At 47.9% G+C, this 25830-nt stretch overlaps 1 protein-coding gene across 1 annotated transcript; it reads left to right on the top strand.

Annotated features, from left to right (window-relative positions):
* The first annotated feature begins 23345 nt into the window (after positions 1 to 23345).
* LOC125506449 (xyloglucan endotransglucosylase/hydrolase protein 31-like) lies at positions 23346 to 24399 on the top strand. Its single transcript, XM_048671263.2, has one exon. It carries the CDS (start codon positions 23477 to 23479, stop codon positions 24167 to 24169), a length of 693 nt encoding a protein of 230 aa, XP_048527220.1. The 5' UTR covers positions 23346 to 23476; the 3' UTR covers positions 24170 to 24399.
* The last annotated feature ends 1431 nt before the right edge of the window (positions 24400 to 25830 follow it).

Here is a 25830-nt window from a genome sequence, read left to right as displayed (position 1 = left end):
GACGAAGCAATGCCTCCATCTGTGCTTGGTCTTGCAACCAATCTTCCAGATCCGGTGTAGCACATGACAGGGGGTCGTTGATACCAAAGTGCCTTGGCGCGTGCCCGTACAGAGCCTCGAAAGGAGACGTCCCCAAAGCAGAGTGAGTGAGGTGTTGTACCAAAATTCAGCTAGAGCCAGCCATTGGGACCACTTGATTGGACATGCATGGACGAAACACCTCAAGTAAGTCTCCAGGCACTGGTTGACTTGTTCTGACTGCCCATTCGTCTGTGGGTGGCGAGCCGTGCTCATGTGAATTTTAGTGTGTGTCAGCCTGAACAGCTCCTTCCACATGATGCTTGTGAAGATGGGGTCTCAGTCAGAAACAATAGCTGTTGGCAATCCGTGGAGCTTGTAGATGTTGTTGACGAAAGCCCGAGCCACTTGGAATGTCGTGAACGGATGCGACAACGGGATGAAATGGGTGAGTCGTGATAACTTGCCGACCACCACCAAGATGCTGTTGTACCTGGCTGACTGCGGCGAGCCTTCAACAAAATCCATAGTGATGACTTCCCAGGCTTGTGTTGGCACGGGGAAGGGTTCTAGCAGCCCAGGGTACCGGACTCGTTCGGGCTTGGCTTGCTTGCAGGTTTGGCAGTCTTCCATGAACAGCTTGACATGTTGTTTCATCCCTGGCCAAGTGAACAGTTGTCGCACTCGCTGGTAGGTGACGTTGAAACCAGAGTGCCCTCCAATGGCATTCGCATGCAGTGCTGACAAAACTTGCTTCTAGAGAGCCACATTGTTACCCAACCAGACCCGTCCATGCTGCTTGATGATGCCCGAGTCCAGAGTGAAACCGTCCTTGTTGGTTGCACCTGTAGCTAGGCGAGTTAGCCACCTTTGCGCCATAGGATCTCCACTCTAACCTTGGTGTACTGAGTCCAACCAAGCTGGCACCGCTACTGTGATGGACGCGAGATCTCCTTGTGGGGGTCCTGGGCGTCTATATAAGGCACCTGCCACTCGATTGTCCACACCACGTTTGTAGACAATGCGATAGCGCAGGCCGAGTAACTTGGACATAATCTTCTGCTACCACGGCGTCGCCAACCGTTGATCCTCTAGGTGAACTAAACTCCGCTGGTCAGTATGAATCAGGAACTCGTTGTTCTGCAAGTACTGCCGCCAATGTTCGACTGCCAAGAGGATCGCTAATCCTTCCTTCTCATATGTGGACAAGGCGCTATTACGGGGACCCAAGGCCTTGCTCAAGAAGGCCACCAGGTGTTTGCCTTGCTTCAGGACTGTTCCAATGCCTTTGTCCGATGCATCCATTTCCAGCTCGAATTAAACTTTGAAATCCGGCAACGCTAGCACTGCCGCAGTGATCAACGCTCTTTTAAGTTCCTGGAAAGTTGTTTCCTCTAACTCTGTCCAGCGAAACACTGTGTTCTTCTTAAGCAAATCTGTTAGCAGTCGGCTGGTGATGCCAAAGTTCCTCACGGACTTTCGATAGTACCCCGCGAGACCGTGAAAACCACGCACCTCCTTGATAGGGGATGGTGTGGGCCATTTGGCCACCACAGCGATGTTTCGATTGTCGGTGCGGACTCCGTCCCCACTGATCTCATGCCCCAAATATAGTAGACTCGGCCTGGCAAAGGTGCACTTGCTCAGCTTGATCTTTAGTTGATGCTGGTCGAGGAGTTGGAAAACTTGTCTCAGTCGCTCACAGTGCTGCTTCAATGTGGTGCTATGCACTAGGATGTCATCAATGAAGACAAGCACCCCTTGCGGTTCACTGGGGCCAACACTATGTTCATTCCTTCCTGGAAAGTTGTCGGTCCCCCCGTGAGACCATAGGCCAACACTTTGAACTCAAAGTGGCTGTGGTGTGTCTTGAAAGCGATCCTGTGTTCATCCTCGGGCTTCATTCGTATCTGATGATATCCGGCCCGGAGGTCCAGACTAGTGAACAACGTGGAACTAGCCACCTCGTCCAGGAGCTCATCAATGACGGGCAGAGGATAGCAGTTTTTGACTGTCACCACGTTGAGTTGTCGGTAGTCCACACAGAAACGCCAAGACAAATCTTTCTTCTGAACTAGCAGTACTGGTGAAGCAAAGGAGCTAGATCTGGGCACAATGATACCTTGGGTAAGCATGTCCGTGACTTGTTTTTCGATCTCGTCCTTCTAGGTCGGGCTGTAGCGGTACAGACGCACATTGACAGGCTTCGCCCTGGGCAAGAGAGGAATTGTGTGATCAAAAGAGCGTTGTGGTGGTAGTCCCTTAGGTTCCTCAAACAGGTGCCCAAACTCGCTGATCAAGGCATCAACTTCAGCAGGCACATGCACCTCGGTGACAATTGGCTCCCCTTAATCTATAGCGTACAACCGAACCATGCGCGCGACACCAGAGCGTTGTATTAGCTCAGTAAGTTCGTCGCTGGAGAGCTGATGGCACTGACTGACATCTGCTCGTGCACCCTAGAGGTGGACTGTGACGCCCTTGTAGTTAAAGGCCATAGTCTTCTTGAGCCAATGCACCTTCATGGGGCTATGTTGCGCAAGCCAGTCGATGCCAAGGATGACGTCGTAGCAACCCAACGGAAGCACCTTAAGGTTGGTGTCTAAGGTGACCCCATGGGTTTGCCATTGGCACGCCGGCAGCTCTTGGTCGCAGCGTATGACACCGCCGTTGGCCATGCGCACTGCCAGAGGGTGCCTGGCCTTAACCACGCCTTGTAGCTGCGTGGTGAGCAACTCGCAGATGAAACTATGAGACGAGCCGGAGTCGACGAGCATCAGGACCTCTCGCCCCTGCACCCAGCCGTGGAAGTGCAGGTGGTGGGGGGATCCCCTCCATCGAGGGCCTCCTTGGAGAGGACGCAACAGTCCGCGCTCCGCTCGCTGGCTGCTTCATCGCATGGGCTTGGTTTGCTGATGTCCACCGGTTCGCTGTGCATCATGGTGAGCAGCTCCTCAACCACATGCAGCTGGGTGGTCGGCCCATAGAGGTTATCGCGCCCCTAGCGCTCGCCACAGGTGAAACAGAGCCCGCAGGCGCGTCGGTACGCACAGAGGGCTGCAATCTTGTCTTATGTTCGTTGAGGATGCACCGCTTCGAGTGCGCGGTGATCTGCGCTGCACCCCTCCATGGATAGTGCTGGCTTGGCCGGCGCAGCTGATGGTGGCGGTGCCAGAGGAAGGGCGGTACGTGGCACCCCTCGGGACGTAACCAGTGCAGAGTATCGATGATCATCCTTCCTATCCTCTCTGCGCATGGCTTCCAGCACCTCCTCCTGTAAACAAGCAAGATCGACAGCAGTATCTAGAGTCTTGGGTCGATGTAAAACAACAACAGCTCATATATCTTTCTGCAACCCATCAATAAAATGTGTAATGAAATAAGATGGCTCCCACGATTCGTGATGGGCCACTAGATTGTGCATAAACTGAGTGAATTTCTCTGCGTATTCGATCACTGAACCACACTGCTACAGCCAATTAAATTGTCACAACAGAGACTGAAATTCCTCTCTCCCGAATTGTGTAAGTGCATCTAGTGCCACCCCTAGTTGGTTTTGGAGTATTGACGACAAACCTAGTTGAGGGACTAATGTGTTTGTGAGAATTGCAGGATAACACAGGTAGAAGTCCCTCATTGATTCGGTTTTACTACCAGAGATGACCCCTAAAAATGTATGAAGACATTTAAGTCAAAGGTGGTATATGAAGATATTCACATTGAAGACTATGACAAGAGAAGACATGATATGAAGCCTATGGAGCTGGTTAGGCGTCGCGTTCTGAGCATCCAAGAGACATTGTGGATTGCCGGTGAACGAAGTCTGTGAAGGTTTGGGAGTCTACCTTGAAGACTTACCAGAGTGATTGGGCAAGGTCTGTGTGACCTTAGCTCAAGGGGAATACGGTGAGGACTGGGTGTCCTGAGCTGCGTGTTCAGGACTGGGTGTCCGGGACTGTGTGTCCTCAGGTTTAAATACCTAGCCGCCCTAACCAGACGTACAGTTGTCACAGCAACTGGAACTGGTCCAACACATCATTGTCTTCAACGAGTCACTGGTTTCATCCTTCCTTTCTCTTTACGTACTGTTACTCCTTGTGAAGTCATTGTATGATTGCACTATCTTTTATCTTCACTGAGTGACTGCGTGTTCGGTTTGGCTTCATAATATCTTCCTACCTGATCCTTACATTACTGCTATTAGTCATTGTGCTGTCACTCTATTGAATACTTGACTATGGCTTGCCTAGTGTAGTCTACCTTCCGCTGCAGAGGGTAATAGGTTTATTTCTATCGTTTGTCTTCATAACTTCCACGTTTTGAAGACTTTCATAAAAATCGCCTATTCACCCCCCTCTAGTCGATATAACGCACTTTCAATTGGTATCAGAGCTTGGTACTCCCTTGTTCTGTGTGATTCGGTTTAACCACCTGGAGTTTTAGCTATGTCGACTGCAGGGATAATTAAAGTCTCCGTTGCGTGCCCCGTCTTCGATGGAACTGAATATCCCTACTGGAAGAATAAGATGTGCATGCATCTTGAAGCCATTGACGTCGACCTATGGTATGTCGTCAAGAACGGCGTTCCCAAGGCTGGAGAAGGTGTCACTGCTGCTGACATCAAGAAGTTCGTTCAACTGGACTCTACTGCCAAGAATATCATCTGTGGTCATCTGACCAAAGGGCAGTATGGCCGCGTGAGTGCTTTGGAAACATCTAAGCTAGTCTGGGACTGGATCTCCAAGGTCAACGAAGGCGTCTCAACCCAGAGAGATCAGAGAATCAGTGTCCTTCGCAACCTCTTCAACCGCTTCAAGAGAAATGACAATGAGAATGTTCAGCTCACATTTGATCGACTCACTGACATCACGAATGAGCTTCAAGCCCTTGGCGCTACAGAGATCACCAAGCATGAAGTCGTCAAGACACTACTGAGATCACTTGACAGTTCGTTTGACACCCTAGCCCTGATGATTCAAGAACGTCCTGATTTCAAGACACTCGATCCGTCTGACATACTTGAGAGGCTCAGCACACATGAGTTTCAGCTTTCTGAGAAAAGAGACATCTACGGTCCAAACTATGGGAGAACTCGTGCCCTGAAGGCAAAAGCTGTCTCCTCATCTGAAGAAGAATCTGACAGCAGTTCTGATGATCCTGAAGACATTGGAAGGGAACTTGCTATGCTTGTGAAGAAATTCCAAAAATTCACCAAGAAGAGCAAGGAATATGACTCTGACGACAAGAAGAAGAAATACTCAAAGTCTTCCTCCAAGTCTTCTTCAAAGTCTTCATCACACAAGAAGAGCTCATCTGGCAAGGCACGTGCGTTTGTTGGCAAGGAAATGGATTCAGAGAAGGAGTCCGCTTCTGAGGAGGCGGAGGTGGAGTCTGAGGAGGAGTCCGATTTTGGCGTCGCAAGTCTGGCTACAGCATACGTTGCCAAGTCCATCTTCAACACTGAAGACAATGACCTTTTCACCGACACCGATGCAAATGACAAGGACTACTCCGCTCCTACCTACTGCTTCATGGCACGCGGTGCCAAGGTAAACACACGCACTACTCATTATCAAACATCCAGTGATGATGACTCTGATTGTGGTTCAAAACCCAGCTACAAAACACTTGCTAAAATTGCAACTGAACAACAGAAAGCCATGGAACATTTTCAAAAACTGTTAGACAAAAGCGATGATTTGTTAGGCGCTGAAATGACTTGTTCTGAGTCCTTAATTGAAGACATAAAAAATCTTCACATTAAGTATGAGGAACTTGAAAGTCGTCATGAAACGCTCTCAACAACTCATGAAAAGCTTTCCTATGATTATCTTCAAAGGAAGCAAGATCTTGAGAAATTGAGAGCGGCTCATGAAGATCTTCAAAAGGAAAATGAGTCACTTCACTCCAAACAGATCAGTTCCGCTCAGGAAGGATTTGAACCACCATGTATTAAGTGCATTGAGCGTGATAATGCTACTACTGTTGCTGAATGTTCTACTGTTGCTACTGTTGCAATATCTTCAACTGTTGTGGGAACTAACCCCTCTGCTGAGGATTCCACTACTATTGCTGATGAGAATGCTAGGTTGAAGACATTGCTTGAAACAGGGATGTACAAAAGTCTTAAAGGGCATCAGACACTATGTGATGTCCTCAAAAAGCAGATCTTGAACCGAAACCCGAGGAAAGAGGGTGTTGGGTTCGTAAGGAAAATGAATGCTGATGGCTCTTACTGGAAACCTGAGCAGTACCCCAAAACCACATGGGTTGCTGAAAAAGAATCTTCAGCAGATCTATCCAATCTATCTGGCTTCTCTTGTGCAAATCCCATTGTCATTGATGAATCCTTTGATGCAAACTATAAACTGTTTAAGAATCAAAATGGTGAAGTGTTTGCCAGGTACATTGCTACTAACTACAGGAATGGACCGCCTATGAAGAAGATCTGGGTTCCCAAAAGGTGTTTGGAGGATCTTCCTGTGAATGTCATCATGACACCACACGTGAAGAAGACAAACCTCAGACCACAGGCTTCATACGGTCCAAAGGCTTCATACAGACAGAGGACTCACCTGAGTTGCACTATCGCAAATGTTTTGCAGGGAAACCGTACTCAGGCCTATGAATATGAGCGCGGTTCATCAAACCGCCATGTTCATAAGACCAAGAACTATTTTGCTTATTCTTATGAGTACTATTATCCGCCTGCAAGACTTTTTGCTAGGGCTCCAAAGCCAAAGTTCTCAGATGCTACACTTAGACTTATTGCTTCTAAGCCACCCTTGAAGATGTGGGTGGCTAAGAAAGCTTAACTCTCTTTTGCAGGGAAAGGTCTCCAACAGAAAACCAAAATCGTCTGACGCTATTGCTGGGGACCTTAAACATCTTGTAGGGCGCAAGATCAAATGCCCGAATGGTCTTACTATGTACTTCGTTCCTGAATCGCTTTCTACTCTCCCTATCAGTCCTAATCTGGATCTAAGCTTTCATACCCACTGGTTCGTCAAATGTTTTTGCTTCACAATTCTCTTTGTGAAGCCTATCCCCCTAACTGCACTGTAGGGTACGACACCAGCGTCTTCAGAATGGATTATTGATAGTGGGTGTACCAACCACATGACTGGCAAAAGAAGCCTTCTTATGGACTCAACCTTACATCCATCCGACAAGAGTCACATCACATTTGCTGACACTGGTAAAAGTAAGGTATTGGGTCTAGGTAGAGTTGCAATCTGAAAGGATCAACACATGGATAAAGTCATGCTTGTTGAATCCCTTGGCTTCAACTTAATGTCTGTCTCAATGCTTTGCGATTTGAACATGATCGTAATATTTGGAAAATATCGCTGCCTTGTACTAATGGAATCTGACAAGTCTCTAGTGTTTGAAGGGTATCGGAAAGATGACTTGTACGTGGTAGATTTCTCAGCAGGACCACAACTTGCCGTATGTCTTCTAGCAAAGGCTTCAGAATGCTGGCTCTGGCATTGGAGGCTAGGGCATGCCGGCATGAGGAACCTCCACACCCTTGCAAAGAAGAAGCATGTCATAGGCATCGAGGGCGTCAAGTTCAAGAAAGATCACTTATGCGGTGCCTGTGAAGCAGGGAAGATGACGAGGGCCAAACATCCCTCGAAGACAATCATGACAACCACTCGACCCTTCGAACTACTCCACATGGATCTTTTCGGTCCCACTCATTACTCAACTCTTACTACTACTGCTTGCCTCTATGGCTTTGTTATTGTTGATGATTATTCTAGATATACTTGGGTGCACATAATCCTCTACAAGACTGAAGTGCAGGATGTCTTCAGACGCTTCACCAATCGAGCAATGAACAACTATGGCGCCAAGATAAAGCACATCAGAAGTGACAATGGCACTGAATTCAAGAACACTGGCCTTGATACATATCTTGATACCTTGGGCATCACACATGAATTCTCAGCCCCATACACGCCACAGCAGAATGGCGTCGTCGAACGCAAGAACAGAACACTCATTGAGATGGCCAGAACGATGCTAGATGAATACAAGACCCCAAGAAAATTCTGGCCTAAAGCCATTGATACTGCATGACATACAATCAATCGTGTTTATCTTCACAGGCTTCTAAACAAGACATCTTATGAGCTCCTTACTGGCAAGAAGCCAAATGTCAGCTACTTCAGAGTATTTGGCGCCAGGTGCTGGATCAAGGATCCACATCACACTTCAAAATTTGCACCAAAAGCACATGAGGGTTTTATGCTTGGATATGGAAAGGATTCGAACTCCTACAGAGTCTTCAATATCTTTCATTATAAAGTGGTTGAAACAGTGGATGTGCGATTTGATGAGACTAACGGTTCACAAAGAGAACACCTGCCAAATGTGCTAGATGAAGTTCCATCCAGCGAATCAATCAAGCTGATGGGAACTGGAGAAAGCATGCCCTCTGAAGCTCAACCTAAAGAGGAACTCATCATCTCCGCACCTGATCAACCTGAAGACAATGCTCAGCCTGAAGACAATCCCTCTAACAACGACAATGATCAGCAAGAGCAAAATCTTCGTCCTGTACATCCTCGCATTGCCAGTGAAGTGCAGATTGAGAGAATAATTGATAGCATCAATGCACCAGGTCCACTCACTCGATCAAGGGCAACTCAGCTGGCAAATTTTTGTGGTCACTTTGCATTCATCTCAATAACAGAACCCAAGAAAGTTGAAGAAGCCTTCATGGAACCTGAATGGATTCAAGCTATGCAAGAAGAGCTTCAACAGTTTGAGCTGAATAATGTATGGGAACTGGTTAAGCGTCCTGATCCTCGGAAGCACAACATAATTGGCACCAAATGGATATACCGCAACAAGCAAGATGGGCATGGTCAAGTTGTCAGAAACAAAGCTCGCCTCGTTGCTCAAGGATATACTCAAGTGGAAGGCATTGACTTCGATGAAACATTTGCTCCTCTGGCTCGACTTGAAGCCATACGCATACTGCTGGCCTATGCAAATCATCATAACATACTTCTATATCAAATGGATGTGAAGAGTGCTTTTCTCAATGGCAAGATTGAAGAAGAAGTGTATGTTGCACAACCGCCTGGCTTTGAAGATCCAAAACATCCTGACATGGTATACAAGCTCAACAAGGCACTGTATGGCCTCAAACAAGCCCCTCGGGCTTGGTATGACACACTCAAATACTTCCTGAAGAGCAAAGGCTTCATACCTGGTTCCCTCGACTCCACTCTCTTCACGAAGACATATGATGGTGAACTGTTTGTGTGCCAAATATATGTGGATGACATTATCTTCGGCTGCACCAATCAGTACAGTGAAGAGTTTGGATATATGATGCAAGAGCAATATCACATGTCCATGATGGGAGAGCTGAAGTTCTTCCTCGGTCTCCAAATACGACAGCAACGCAACGGCATCTTCATATCTCAAGAGAAGTATCTCAAAGATTGCCTGAAGAAGTTTGGTATGCAAGACTGCAAAGGCTTCACAACGCCAATGCCATCCAAACATCATTTGGGTCCCGACGACAGTGGTAAAGAGTTCGATCAAAAGGTATACCGCTCCATGATTGGTTCTTTACTTTATCTATGTGCATCTAGGCCAAATATTATGCTTAGTGTTTGCATGTGTGCTCGATTTCAAGCGGCACCAAAGGAGTCGCATCACTTAGCTGTGAAGCGAATTCTTTGATATTTGGCTCACATCCCAACTCTAGGATTATGGTATCCAAAGGGCTCAGAGTTTGATCTGGTTGGATTCTCGGATGCTGATTATGCTGGTGACAAGGTGGATCGCAAGTCTACATCAGGCACATGTCATTTTCTGGGACGATCACTTGTATGTTGGTCTTCAAAGAAGCAGAACTGTGTATCTCTCTCCACTGCTGAATCTAAATACATTGCTGCTGGATCTTGCTGCGCTCAGCTTCTGTGGATGAAGCAAACACTCAAGGACTATGGCATTCATCTGAAGCAAGTGCCACTCTACTGCGACAACGAAAGCGCCATCAAGATTGCCAACAACCCAGTTCAGCACTCGAAGACAAAGCACATTGAGATTCGTCATCACTTTCTCAGAGATCATGTTGTGAAGGAAGATATTGATATCATACACGTCAACACTGAAGAGCAATTGGCAGATATCTTCACCAAGCCCTTGGATGAGAAGAGATTTTGCAAGTTACGGTGTGAGCTAAATATCCTGGAATCCTCAAATGTCCTGTGATCAGGCACACATCCTAACACTTATGCATATTGATGACTTAGATGTGCAACACACGAAGTAAAGTATATCTTCAATCAATGAAGACATACATTCTAAGTGTGAATACATTAATGTGGAATTTGACTTCGGAGCGCCATGATAATTGTGCGTTGTGTCTGGGTCTAATACTTCCTATACGGTGGGTAACGCCACCACCAAATGTTCTGTTTGAAGTGTTTCACTCATGGCGTTACATTTGCTATGTCTTCACATTTGGTTTGGCTCCAATCTCAACTTGTCTTCATGATTATCTTCTATGTAGAATATATATATATATATATATATATATATATATATATATATGTACTGGTGTTCTGTCGTCTACAGCATTCACTTCTAGCTATGTCTTCTTGTTGAATCTTTTGAACTAAGTGAATATGATCGGACCCTAACCTCTCTATGCTTTCTATCTCAAACTCTATCTCTCCAAATCATATGCATTCTATTGAAACTGTCGAATGTCTTCTCTACGTCCTTGTCAGCAGAAGATACAGAGACAACCATTAAGTCCGTTTTCAATGCTCATTCCTCGACCTAAAATCCGGAGAAGTGGGAACGACCACCCGACAATCCAGGCATGCGTGGGATGTGGAACAAACCCCAATATGCTGCATGATGGCCACGTGTTCCTCAGATGCGAATCGCCAGGGGCACCTGTGTAATAACGCAGTGCAGCCCCTGTACCTATAAATACACACCTCACAGCAGTCATTATCTCTTCTTCCACTCTCGCACGAACCCTAGCGCCACCGCTAGCCCTCGACGACGCCGGCGACGAAGCGCTTCGCTGCCGCAACCTCTCCGACGCCGTCTTCACGCCGACCGCGGACATCGTCTTCTCCACCGTCGCCGTAGGTGTCCTCCGTCGCCAAGTTAGGGCACGGACGATCGAACTGCTCGGCCTCCTCTTCCACTCCGTCTAGCAGTTCTTCGTGTGGTAAATAAAACCTCCTTTTTACGGCCTCTTTGATCCTATAGCTTTATCACTTTCTATCACAAGCAGTTTCTGTTCACACAAGTTGGATCTCTTTCATGCTGCATCTCATAACATGCCTAGTATATTCACTTATGCTTCACAAAGTAGTTAGATTCCTCACTTGTACTGATCCGTGGATTCGTACAAATCTGGAACCAACTCCTTGTCTATGAGTGAATGTCTTCACACGATGAGGTCAATGTCTTCTAAACTGATTTATCTTCAAAATCTTCTGAGAATGCATATGACCTCTTCCCCTTCCCTAGCACCTTAATGCTGTCACAGGTACATGTCCGTGGGAGAATCCCTTGGTTCTCATAGTCTGCATTCATTTGCAGAATTCTTACAGCATCACATAAATTCTCCCGAAGCCAGTTCTTGTTTGTCCAGCAAGCGAAAACCTTTGAAGCCTCTGAACGTATTGAAGCCTTTCAGTTTAAAGTTCATGGCTTCAGAGAAATCAGCAAGGAAGGGTGGCAGAAAGCGTCGTGGAGAAACATCAAGAGATCTGCCCGATGACCTCTCAGAGCTGTACAAGACAGATCCTGAAGAGGATTACAATCAGCGCAAGACACGAATCCAATGGATTCGACGCTATTGGGCAGAACAGTGGTTCAAGTACAGATTTGTGACCAAGGAATATGCTGAAAAGAATGCCATCAAGCGACCATGGGGAGACATCCTCTACAAAAATCTTCAACCCAGAACCAGAGATGAAGCCATTGAACAAGGCTTCTATCCCTGCATGGTCCGTGGACCACAGCCTGCGGATGCTGACCCATCGTCCCTACTATGGTGTCGTGATGACATTCTATTCAAGCGCAACTTCTAGTTTGCCCAGAACTCAGCAAAGCAGAACAAGAAGACATTGGGACTAGACTTCAACCCTGGTCCTTCTGCTCCAAGGGCTGACGGCACACGTGATGCAGAACCCAATGTCGTCGGTCCTTTCTACAACCTTGAAGGTCTCATCACTCATATCTTGGTTCAAGGGACAGCCGTGAATGAGCCTGCAGATGACGCTGAATCAGATGAAGCGCCTGCAGCACCGAAGCCAAAGAAGCTGAAGCAGCCAAAAGCTTCAAAGCCTGCCTCTGCACCAAAAATCTCACGGGCGAAGCCACTGGCAACTGCACCTCCTGAAGACAGTGTGCAGTCTGAAGATTTGTCACGCATCTCCAAGCCCCAGAAGGTAAAGATGCCTCTGCCACACACCGGCCAAGAGCTAACAGCTGCGGCCATTCTGCGCAATGATGCCATTCATCTGTCAAGTGATGAAGATCTTGCAGATGACGCTCTTGAGCAACTCATCAAGAGCAAAGAAGAAGCAGAAATCTTCAATGATCTGCCTCTCTTTGACGTGACAATCATTCACAACTTCATTGATGAGTGGTTTGACACGCCAAACATCAGCTTCGAAGATCTGCAGCTACCCATTGGCCTCAGTGTCGCCTTCCATGGCGCCATTGCTTCAGAGCTAGCTCTCGCTCAGCGCATCGTCAAACTGAAGCAAAAGATTGACTATGAAAAGGCTCAGTTCAAGAAGCATATGGCCAAGCTCAGCGTGCAAGAGGTGAAGAACTTCAAGATTATGCTGCACGAGCTCAAGGAAGCCTTTCTCAAGAAACATGCGGAAGCTCAGGGTTCTCGTGAGCGCATGAAGGTTCTGGCTGATAGATGTGTGCAAGCTACAATGAGGCTGAGAAGTGCAAGGCCCTTGGGCGTCCTGGCATCGACCCCAGGATGGCTGCAAAGAAGAAGAAGAAGCCCGCTACGGCTGAACCCGACGCACCAAGGCAGGAAGCAGATCCCATTGTCTTCCCAACTAGAATGACTGGCTCGAAGCCAAAAGCCCGGTCAACCACTTCAGAGCTGAAGAAGACAAGGACTGCTGAGGCTGAAGCCAGGAAGAGGAAACATCCTGAAGCCTCTCCTACTGCCCCCTTCAAGAAGAAGAGGAAGACCAAGACAGAACGGGCTGCTCCCACAGAGCCCTTGATTGTTGAACCCATTACCATGGTTCGTCCTGACGCTGAACGCCAACTGACAATCCATGAGCCTACTTTCACAGAGGCTCATGAAGCTGAAGACTTTCCAGCAGCTGACCCCATCGCTGCTGAAGACATTGGTCACCATGACCATGTAGAAGATGGTGCAGACCTTCCGCAGCTCGAGCACAGCGAACTCATCAGCATTGGTCGTCCTCTGACGCCAATTGCTCAGGATGCTTCATGGGCTGATCGCCCACAAGAGGAAGAAGACTTTGAGGCCCAGCCAACTCCAACTACACAGGCGTCGCCTGCGTTGCGCAGGCTTCGCAAAGGACCAATTCCTCCAGTCTCTGCGTCTGAAGCTGAAACTGTTGAAGACATTCCGGCTGCATCAGCCGATAAAGAAGAAGTCCCACAAGCTGCTACTCCCCTGTCCCACCAAGAAGCGGTTCTCGAGGAGAACATGATTGTGACCGACCCTCCAGCTCGTCTAGTGGAGGTTGAAAATCTTGAGGCTGCCACCACCAACACCAATGAAGCCACTGACGTTGTCATGGCTAAAGCTAATGTGGAGCCCTCCCCAACAAAAGCATCAGAAGTCAGCGAAGCCACTGATCCCACTGCTTCTGTTCCTGCACCTGCTGCCGGTCCCAGTTCGACTATCATGTTGAGCACAGGCCTCAGGTACAGAAGCCAATCCCAAGATTGCCCAGGTTCCCTGGTCCTGCATCAGCACCTGGATCCTTCAATATCATTGGCTTCAGAGCAGACAACACATTCTTCAATAGCTCCAAGAACCCCTACTCAAGGGAAAGAATATCATCTGATCGGTTCTGGAGCTATCTTCAGCGAAGCTATTACTCCTGCATTCTATACAATCAAGGTCGCATATTCTCACACAAGCGTCTTGACATTGAAGCAATAGCTGGTCTGCCCTGTCTGGAAGAAGCTCTGGATTGCTTCAAAGAAGTTGGATTGCTGCCATTCGTCACTGACCAAGAGCATTGGAATGAAGAGTTGCTGCTCCAATTTTATGCCACACTTCACATCCGCGGGTATAACAGAGATCCGAAGACTTGGGTCCTGGAGTGGATGACAGGAAACATTCATCACGAAGCCAAAGCCTTTGACATCATTGAGCTCACTGGTCTTCCCACTCCTGGCGATCTCTACGAATCTGGTTGTCAACTTCACAGTGAAGCTGTGGAGAGCATCTTTCAGAGGCATGAACCTAACATGAGTCAGATGCTCAGTATGATGAAGCCATTACCCCAAGATGCTGCATATCCCAAAGAGTTCTTTGTTGAAGATCTAGAGTATCTGCCAAGGACTATTTATCACATCATAAGGCGAACTCTCTGGCCCATCAAAGGGCACTCTCCACATGCCAAGCTGGAAGGTGCAATGAAGACTTTGGTCTTCTATATTCTTCATGGAAAATGCTTCAATGCACAGGACTTCTTCATTCGCCAACTTGCTGCATCAGGCTCTGATCTGTTTGGCTTGAAGTTCTACGCCCCATGGGTCATGCGGCTGATCAAACTTCACTCCACTATCTCATATCAGCCATCTGCTTGCAATCATCGGATTTTTCTGCCTGGTGTGGATATGTCTATTGAAGCCATCTATCCTGAGCCTCCCAAGGAACCTCTAAGTCTTTAGAATGCAGAGCATCAGAGTTTTTCTCAGAACATTGAAGGAGTTGAAGCAGTCGCTCGTGTGTATCCTTTGGCTGGCACTACACGTGCACCGCATCCTGCTCTCACTGAAACCACTGACAGTACAACTGCTCCACGACCCAAGAAGCGCACTCGTGTTCTCAATGACCAAGAGCTTCTTGTGGCTCTTATCAGAAACAGGATAGGCATCATGACTGGCTGAAGCGTCAAATGCAAAGCCTCTTGGTGGATGTTTATCGCATTCGCAATCTTGCCACCAAGAATGCTTTTGTTGCCCATGAAACCTCTCGCCGCACATGGAAAGGGCTGACGCTGATGTGTTCTGAAGATGATCTTCAAGAGGATGGCTTCTCTGAGCGCTTCAAGTTTGACTCCACACCTCCTCGAAGGGCAATGCTGCGACGAACTCCATCTCTTGAAGACTCTGAGTTCTCTTCCTCTGCTGCAACTGTGAATGCCAGAGTGATCGAGGATGAAGACGATGCTACTTCACTGCCACCTCCTTCAGCACGCTTCAACTCTGCTCCAAGCTCTTCTGCACCGCCAAACACCACCAACGACCCTGCTGCTTCACCTACTCTTCATGGGAACGAGTAGATGCTCTATGTCTTCAAACCTTTTTGGTCCTTACTGACAAAAGGGGGAAAAGCATATGAGTTTGATAGTCTTCAAGCGGGTCTATATGGGCGGGTGCTTTATATTTTGCTTCGTGTTTACAACTCTCATTTTGATACATTTGGTTCTTTGAGTTGTAACACTTAAACTCGATGGTCGTCTGCTACCTATTTGCCATTTTGTGATGCGATGATAAATTCCGCATGTGCGACGATAAATTCCACACTTAGATCATTTTGCAGACGTCCATTTTCCATTATGCATGTCATTATCTTCACATACCTTCACATGCATAGTGGATTGTCATCATAAGTTGAAGAGGATCCCCACAAGCACAACCTGCCATGTGCATTTGCATTCCAAAAGCAAATTACTTATATGCACATCTTCAGGGGGAGCCCTTGCAACTTATGAAGACAATTCCTTATCCTTTACAATTTCATATATTATATTCCCCGTTGAAAACTTCAACTAGTTTGTCATCAATCACCAAAAAGGGGGAGATTGTAAGTGCATCTAGTGCCACCCCTAGTTGGTTTTGGAGTATTGACGACAAACCTAGTTGAGGGACTAATGTGTTTGTGAGAATTGCAGGATAACACGGGTAGAAGTCCCTCATTGATTCGGTTTTCTTACCAGAGATGACCCCTAAAAATGTATCAAGACATTGATGTCAAAGGTGGTATATGAAGATATTCACATTGAAGACTATGACAAGAGAAGACATCGCATGAAGCCTGTGGAGCTCGAAGACTTAGATCTTTCGTAGCTCTTTTTCCTCTTCCTTGTTGAGTCATAGGAACCACCGTACTATTAAGTGGGGTCCAAGAGAACCATTCAGAATGACTGAAGTGATGCTTAAACAAAACCTATGTCTTCGAGTGAAGACTATGAGAGCGAATCTTGTCCAGAGTCGGACAAGTCAGCTTTGCTTGTAGCCCAAGTAAAGTTGTCGTGTGAGTTTGAAATCTGACCGTTGGAACACGTGTCAGTTTCTTAGTGACCCAGGGTCATTTCGGACAAATCAGGTCGGGTTGCCTAGTGGCTATAAATAGCCCACCCCCTACAACCATAAATGGTTGGCTGCTCAGAGTTAGTGTACGGCTTTTGTCGTTTGAGAGCAACCCACCTCGAAGCATTTGAGAGAGAATTCCTAGCGAGGATAAAGCCCTAACCACCTAGAGCCAAAGAGAATTAGGCATCACTTAAGTCTTCTTGTCTGTGTGATCTGAAGACTTATTACACTTGAGGACTGTGAATCCTCCAGCTGGTTAGGCGTCGCGTTCTGAGCATCCAAGAGACATTGTGGATTGCCGGTGAACGAAGTCTGTGAAGGTTTGGGAGTCTACCTTGAAGACTTACCAGAGTGATTGGGCAAGGTCTGTGTGACCTTAGCTCAAGGGGAATACGGTGAGGACTGGGTGTCCTGAGCTGCGTGTTCAGGACTGGGTGTCCGGGACTGTGTGTCCTCAGGTTTAAATACCTAGCCGCCCTAACCAGACGTACAGTTGTCACAGCAACTGGAACTGGTCCAACACATCATTGTCTTCAACGAGTCACTGGTTTCATCCTTCCTTTCTCTTTACGTACTGTTACTCCTTGTGAAGTCATTGTATGATTGCACTATCTTTTATCTTCACTGAGTGACTGCGTGTTCGGTTTGGCTTCATAATATCTTCCTACCTGATCCTTACTACATTACTGCTATTAGTCATTGTGCTGTCACTCTATTGAATACTTGACTATGGCTTGCCTAGTGTAGTCTACCTTCCGCTGCAGAGGGTAATAGGTTTATTTCTATCGTTTGTCTTCATAACTTCCACGTTTTGAAGACTTCCATAAAAATCGCCTATTCACCCCTCCTCTAGTCGATATAACGCACTTTCAAATTGCACACAAACTGCCTCTGCAAACGCACCCCAATCTGTATAAAGTAGGTGCGCTTTGGTGGACTATAACCACGGCAGTGCCCAGTCGATGAAATACATCACGGCGCAACTCACCCAAGTGTCCGGACTGAGTATACAAACTCTGAAATACGCCTCACATTTTTGACGCCAAGCTCGTGGACTATCGCCATCGAACATAGGGAAATCAAAACATGGTGGAGGAGGAAATCGACTGAAGCCGAACTGACGCTCTCCCATAAACGAACTATCTGCCACAAAAGGATGGGAATCGGCCATACCCGTGACCGAGGGTGCCCGCGGGGTCCGTTCCCCCGGCAACATCCCTCGGTAATCTTGAGTCCTGTCGTGGCCAGCGGGCTCGTGGCCGTTGCCACCGCGAGGCAAGAGGCACTCGCTGGGTTGAGGAAGACGCGCATCCGCGATCAGAGAAAGCTTGAGTGGCGGTGCTACTGTCGACGAAAGGAGTGGAGGAAGATCCGCGAGGCGAATCGGATGCGCCGGCTCCGTGGCCGCCGCTGATGCCGGATCAATCACCAGCGCAGCTTCTGGCCGCACCTCCTTGAGCAGCTGCCGCAGCTCGCCCACCTCCAAATGCAGGTCCTCCACCGAGCGCTTGACGACCGGTCGCCACCCCTGGAGCTCGAGGACGATGGGGTGGATCTCGCCGATCTGGGACGACATGGCGCTGATCGCCGCCGTCAGATCGGCCAGGGCTTGTTGGTCTCCTACATGGTTGTGGTCTTGCCGCGTCGGGTCTGTATGATCGAGGGAAATCGACCGGCCAGGGTTGAGGTGGTGGGTGGAAAGGCTGCTGATACCAAATGTTACGCTCCCACTAGATAATTTGGCATAATCAGAGTCGGAGTACAGAGGAATTGGAGAATTTCGATCTAGGGTTCATGAGATACAGAGAGAAGGGGATCGAGAGTGAGAGTTGTGCTGCCAGCGTCTTGTCTCTGCCTACCTTCTCCCCTGGTGCTCGCTCGCTTAAGTAGTTAGGTCATCCATTCTGGGCCGCCGTAGCGCTTGTTGGGCTTGCGGGCTCGTTCATTCTTCTCCTGGGCTTGGTCACTGGTGTTGGCTAGTGCAGTAGGTTGGGTCGTAACACAGCCCACCATGGGGTTGGGCTGGTGTGCCCGGCGGCCGTCCGCGCCAGCTCGACGCACTGCCGCATGTAGTGCGCATCCATGTCCCCCGCCTGCGCCTGGAACCGCATGCCGGCCGCGAGCCCGCGGGCGCGGCAGGGGGAGGCCCGGCAGATGCGGGGAGAGGGGCGAGGCGGGGGCGCGGGAGGAGATCATGTCAGTCAGGAGAGGGTTGGCCAATCCAGCCAGATGTGGGCGTGGATCTGGGATTTGTCTGTGTGCGGTGCCCCTATAACTGTAAGCTGCCTGGAGTGTCTGTGTGTCGCTGACGCAGTTGCGCGGCAGACTTGCAAGGTCTCGCCGCGGCGCGGAGCTGCTCGGGCCCCGGTGGCCGGAGACAGGGAGACAGCGCCGCGCGGTCCGGCAGGTGGTGAGGAGGCGGCCCGTCCTAGGAGAATGAGGAATCCCGACGCGGCTGCGATGTCTATGTGGAAGGGCACGGCGCAGCTTGGAGGAAGGAGTCGCGCGGCGCGGCACGCAGAGGAAGGAGGTTCTATTCCTCAACCGAGCACCATGGATGGACTGATTCCATCGTTCGACCGGTCAAACTGCAGCCTAGGAGGAAAAATGACTTGGGTATTTTGGTCCACAAAATTATGACAGGTGGGCCCAAAATACATTACACGTGAAAAAAAGAGAAAATAGGGTATTTCTGCTAACTCGCAATAAAAAGTGTGTTATGTTCACGAAGAAACAATATTACTTTTTTTCGGAAAATCTTTCAATCTATTCATCTTCGATCATGACAGTACAATAAACACCAGAAATAATAAAAATTACATTTAGATCCGTAGACCACCTAGCGACGACTACAACCACTGAAGCAAGCCAAAGGGGCGCCGCCGTCATCGCCCCTCCATCGTCGGAGTCGGGCACAACTTGTTGTAGCAGACAGTCGGGAAGTCGTCGTGCTAAGCCCGCATAGGACCAACGCACCAGGACAGCAACTGCCACGGATGAAGAATAATGTAGATCGGAAAGATCCAATCCGAAGACACACGAACGTAGACGAACACCAACGAGATCCGAGCAAATCCACCTAAGATAGATTCGTCGGAGACACACCTCCACACGCCCACCAGCGATGCTAGACGCACCGCGGGAACGGGGCTAGGCGCGGAGACCTTTATTCCATCTTCAAGGAGCCGCCACCATTTCGCCTTCCTGAGCAGAACACAAACCCTAACAAAACTGAAAGAAACGGCTAAAAACGAAGCCCTCCTGCCGGCCCTTGGCAGGATCCACCACGCCTCCATGGCCCTCGGGCCACCGGAGATGAGGCGGACCTGCGTCGGCGCCGGCGAGAGGCAGAAACCCTAACTGTTTTTTTTTTTGAGGAGGAGCTGCGTCCCGCATGGTCCAAATTGACTTGATGTGTAAGAAACAATATTACTTGGCAAAGGTAAATAAAACAAGTGAAGAAGAGGGAGGGGCGGCCGCCAGTTCGTCCTCGAAGAACTGCCCGACCGGGGCTGGGACTGCGAGTGGGCTGGGTTAGGCCCCCGCGGCCCGCGCGCGTTACTTAATCCAGTTCAGAAACGCCAAGGACCTTGGCGTTTCACGTGTGCCACGTCAGCAAAAACAGCGGGTTCGGACTGACTGTGGGCCAGGGCAGAAACGCTAGCTGCCTCGGCGTTTCCGTGTTGGCAGGGAACGCTAGCTTGCTCGGCGTTTCTATGTTGGGTGGAAACGCCGCGGGCTCTGGCGTTTCTAAAAGGGTCAAATCGCGAAATACTTTCACGTCAAGTTCAGTTTGTGACTATAAACGTTGACAAGGTCAGAACAGTGATTTCGTTTGTGTTTTTTGGTGTCAAATTTTAAGCTTTGTGTGCTTCCTTTTTTTGCGAGAAAGTTTTATGTGCTTCCACCATTTGCAAGATTTTTGCTACTCTGAGTAGATATTTTACATTCACCATTTGCAAGATTTGAGATTCAAATTCTATACTATATAATAGTCATCTCCTCTCTAAACCCTCTAGAGAAGATTTTTCGAGCACACCATGCCGCCACCATGCCTCCTCCGGCTGGGGCGAAGCTAGCATAGGGTTACACCTAGGGCTAAGCTAGCTTCACTGATGCACTATGATGATTTTCTATACATTATAAGGATTAATTGAAAGGGTTGTTGTTACTAGGTCTAGAGGTATAACCCTAACTGCTCTAGGCTTGTCTCCGTCATTATACGCTGGTAGTTTGTTGTCCCCTTACTCCTCCACCGAAAGGTGCGAAGGCCGCGCTATACTGGATGGAGCTCTAGTTTTTCTTTTCCGTTTTGGATCTTTTGGGAGGGTTACACGCCGCCGCTGATCTAGCAACTAAAGTTTCAGTAAGCCTCCCTATCTCCCATGTGTTGGATGTGGTGGCGCTGATGGCTTGTTGGTGTAGATTCATGTCGGCGTATTTGGTAGGTGAGGTTAGGGTTTGTCTGGTGGCACTCATATTTTCCTTTGCAGTTTGGTCATGGGCCTCCTCTCCGTCACATACTCACATTGGTACGGTTTCTGGTGCCACGTTAGGCCTTTGAATTTGGAGGTTGGGATAGAAAAGAACATCTTTGGCTCGAAAGATCGCTTTGCTTATCGCTACTAGCTTCCACGTTGGATCCGTGGATCTTTTAGCGGCGATGGCTTAAATTTTTTTTCTCTAGGGTCTATTTAGGGCTTATCTAGATATGATCTAGTTATTGTATATCTAAGTGACTTAATCAAACATAAAAAAACATACACCCATCCGAATCTTGGTGTAAAATCCATAACATTATATATAGAACTTAGATGTGCAATACTTAGGGCATATTTAGATGTGATTTAGTAAAACGAACATTCGCATAAAATCAATGACATAGGACTTAGATATGCAATACTTAAGGGCACATCTAGATGTGATTTATCAAAACTGTTTTATTTATTTTTTCTGTCATACATAAAATGTTTTTATTTTTCCATTTGCAATGGGATATCTGGAAAGGGTGTGATTAGGTCTCAATCGACTAAGACTTAACCAAGTATCAAGTAGTATATGAGAAGAAAAATGAAAAAAACTGAAAAGAAAAAAAGTATACAAATCTCCGTGCAAGATCAAAAGAATATTGCATCGAGATTGAGACATAACGATGTTAAAATGTTAGCAAAACTGATCTGGAATGTTAAAATGTTCTTTCATGGACAAATTGTTCTTGTAAGGTAGATCCAGCCTTCCTTGGTTGTCATTTTTTTAAAAGGGGAATATATTAATATCAAGTATTCCTTCTGTCCTAAACTTCTTATCTTAGATTTGTCTAGATACAGATGTTCCTAATACTAAAACGTGACTTGATACATCTGTATTTAAACAAATCTAAGACAATAATTTTGGAACGGAAGGGTTAGATATCAATTACACCCAGCCTCTGCACTAACAAGATGCCTAAGAATATCCAGGATGCACACAACCAAAAAAGAAAATATAATTAGAAAAAAGGGAAAAAAAATATTGCCATGTGTAATCAAGATAATATTTCTTACATGGTCTTCATGTTGCTCCTGCAGCAAAGGGTTCTCATGTTGTTTGTTCTCACTCAGCAAGTTGGCTCATTATTGTACGTACATGAATCTTCATGTTATACTCCTGCAGCTGCAGAGCTGGAGAGCATGTTGCCGGAGCGGCGGCTGTCGCCTATCCGGCACAACAAAACCCCACCACCTCGATACCATTCCTCCACGCTCATCCGGGAGATTATACTTGTGGCGGGTCATGAGTTCTGCCCGTCATAGTTAGTCTGTTAGCTGTGGCGGGCAGATTTTGCTACCCGTCACTGCTTGTTTTAAAAAGTAGATGTAGCGGATACCCCGCCAGGCCCGTCACTCATTTGGGTTGACGTATAAACCCTTTCCTAATAGTGCAGGGTTATGTGGCGGCATTCATCTAGCAACTAAAGTCTTTGTAAGCCTCCTTATCTCCAATATGCTGAATGTGCCCATAACTTTCGTTTGTAGTTTGGTCGTTGTCCTCGTCGTGGTCACATTCTCACATTTGTGCGGCTGCCTTTGAATTTGAAGGTTGGTGTAGACACCTCTATGGCTTGGAAGATCGCTTCGCTTCTTGCTCTTCCACATTGGATCTGTGGATCTTTCAGCGGTGACGCTTCAATAACTTTTTCTCTAGGGTCTATCTAGAGCGCATCTAGATGTGCTCTAGTTATTGCATATCCAGTGACTTAATCAAACATAAAAAGAAAAAAAACATCGGAATCTTCGCGTAAAATCAATGACATAGAACTTAGATGTGCAATACTTAGGACACATCTAGATGTGATTTAGTAAAACTATTTTATTTATTTTTTCCATCTGGTATGGGATATCTCAAAAGGATGTGAGTAGTTCTCAGTCGACTGAGACTTGACTAATTCTCAGTCAAGTGATATAGTATATGAGAAGAAAAAAGGGAAAACTAAAAAGAAAAAAAAATCTTATGAATCTCCGTGCAAATCAAAGGAATATAGCATCAGACATAACGACCGAGACTTAGCAAATCTCATCTAGAAATGTTAAGATGTTCTTTCATGGACAAATTGTTCTTGTAAGGTACATCCAGCCTTTCTTAGTTGTCATGTGTAATCAAATAATATTTCTTACATGGTGTTCATGTTACTCTTGCAACAAATGGATCTCATGTTGTTTGTTCTTACTTAATAATAGCACGTTGGCTCATTATTGTACTTGGTTCTTCATGTTACTCCAATACTCCTGCAGCTGCAGAGCTCGAGAGCATGCATGTGGGTGGTGGACTGGTGGCGTACGTTCCCGGCGCGGCGGCTGTCGTCTGTCCGGCACAATAAAACGCCACCACCTCGCTCCCAATCCTCTGCGCTCTCCCGTCCACCACCATGGCGTCGGACTCCGAGTCCAGCGACGTCACGCCGGACGACCAGCACGAGCACCTGCGCCCCGAGGGCACGGAGCCGCTGGCGCGCATCGCGGTGGACTACACCCCGGACGCCTGCCGCCATGCGCCGGAGTCCGGCGAGATCCACGTCACGTACGACCACCGCGGCGGGGCACGCTGGCGGTCCCGCAGCCGCTTCCTCCCGGGCGGCGCCGTGGCCGCCGCGGTCCGCGCCCCCGCCGGCGACACCGCGGGGCTCAACTACAACCTCTACCTCTCCTCCCTGGAGGGCTCCGGCGACATGGACGAGATCGACTTCGAGTTCCTCGGCAACGAGAAGCGCGCCGTACAGACCAACTTCTTCGTCGCCGGCCGCGGGGGCAGGGAGGCGGTCCACGAGCTCCCCTTCGACTCCTCCGACGGGTTCCACCACTACGCGGTCGCCTGGGGCGCCGAGGCCATCGAGTGGCGCGTCGACGGGGAGATGATCCGGAGGGAGGAGCGGCGCGACGGGGAGCCCTGGCCGGAGAAGCCCATGTTCCTGTACGCCTCCTTCTGGGACGCGAGCGGCGTCGATGAGGGGAGGTGGACCGGCACGTACCACGGCCGCGACGCGCCCTACGTCTGCAGCTACAGAGATGTCAGGGTGCCCGTTGCGCTCTCAGCGAAGGAGGAGGAAGAGGAAGAAGAATGACAGGATGAATGGCTGATGCGAACGCTGGAGATGAGGCTGATGCTGCCGCCGATGAGGAGGTAGTGGATGCCGGAGCTGGTGAACATTAGATCGCGGCGTTGCTCCGTCTCTGATCGTCCCACGAGCCATGTGGAATTACCTATCTTGGTCACGAGTGTGTTTGCTTCAAGTGTTGTAATAAAAAGATGTACGTATGAATGATTTGCCGTGAAGGAGAAACAATAACAATACACACAGTTCATTTGAATAACTATACCTTAATGTTGGATATGTATACATAATATAAACAGAGTGAAGCCTTAACATTATTAGAGAATACATGGACCCATACATCTGGTTCACATGATATTCTTCATCAACATAGCTAATCGTATTGACCTCTCGCACACAACAAGCGTCAGCTATCCTATTCATGGTACCTTCATTCACCCCCACTTGAATGGGATCCGCTTGTGTTGATCTTGACACCTTTCGCCGCACTGAAAGTAGATATTCATCTTGTGCATAGTCCAAAACCGCCTTGTCGGCCTTGTCAGCAGTATTGCACAATCAAGCAAATACTTTATAAATTTCTTCATACATGCATCATCCCAAAGCGTTTTTTTGGGCTTGCCGGCCATACTTCACAATTGAGCAAAATGCAATTACTTCATTTATCATAACAACATCCACGTACAATATATGAGCACTCTCATTATGTACACAAGTGTTGCATAACAACGCTATATAACATTTATAGTGCACTAGTACTACATGCGACCAAGAAGTTGTTTTTCTTCAAAAAGGCCTAAGGCCATACATTAAGTGTCACAGGACATTACGAACACACCCTTACAAACAAAATAGAAAAACAATCAAAATCTTTGGGGTGTTGAAGTCTTCTAGCTCCTGCATGCAGTGGAAGTGAGCTGTGAGCATAGCTCGATGCCGCCTCTGGGCCTTCATTCACAGAGAAAACTTTTTTTAATCGAGGAGCTAGTAAAAGCAACGGTCAGGAAGTCGTTGATGCAGATCAGGAGACGCCAGCAGCTTGTAGAAACTCCCAAGGCCACACAGATCACGAAAGCCGGTTGACTCTAGAAGGATCCACTAGAAAACCTAGACCGATCGGATCCCAGAAGGCTTGCTGGAGACACAGCTCCACATGCCCTCCGCCAGCAAAAAAAATACACAACGATACGGGGTTAGGGTGGGGAGAACATTATTCCTAACCTGGGGCAATGCTACCGTCTCACCGCAACAAACGAAAGACGAAGACTCTTTAAAGAAAACATGGAGAAAACACCGATATCGATGTACGACATGTCTGGGTCTGATGCAAGCTCGCTCGTCTGACAAAGGCCTCCGACTGAGCACACATCTCCTTCGTCGTCCCACAACAACCCTCCACGCCTCCACAACACCCCCGATCTTGACCTTGAGCTTAGAGAAGGGAAAATAATGATGCAAATTAACATTTTCTTCGTTCCGGATAAATGGCACATCAAGAGCTCCTCCGCATCACTTATAATGCAAGTTAGGTTGCTGGCACTCACACACGCTATATGGGCCGCAGCCCACTTGACCGTTGACCATTGAACATTGACCTTTGGAAAAAAATGCTCATGAAGTTGAATAAAAATCGTGGATTTGAAAAAATCTTTGTGAATTTAAAAATGTTC

This window comes from Triticum urartu, chromosome 5A (genome assembly GCF_056163025.1).
Source record: "Triticum urartu cultivar PI428250 chromosome 5A, HENAU_Tu73, whole genome shotgun sequence".
Taxonomy (NCBI): Eukaryota; Viridiplantae; Streptophyta; class Magnoliopsida; order Poales; family Poaceae; genus Triticum; species Triticum urartu.
This window is presented reverse-complemented; position numbering and strand designations above follow the sequence as displayed.

What these genes read in the sequence shown, in the direction of transcription:
- LOC125506449 (XM_048671263.2), top strand. Translation starts at nt 23,477, where the DNA reads ATGGCGTCGGACTCCGAGTCCAGCGACGTCACGCCGGACGACCAGCAC.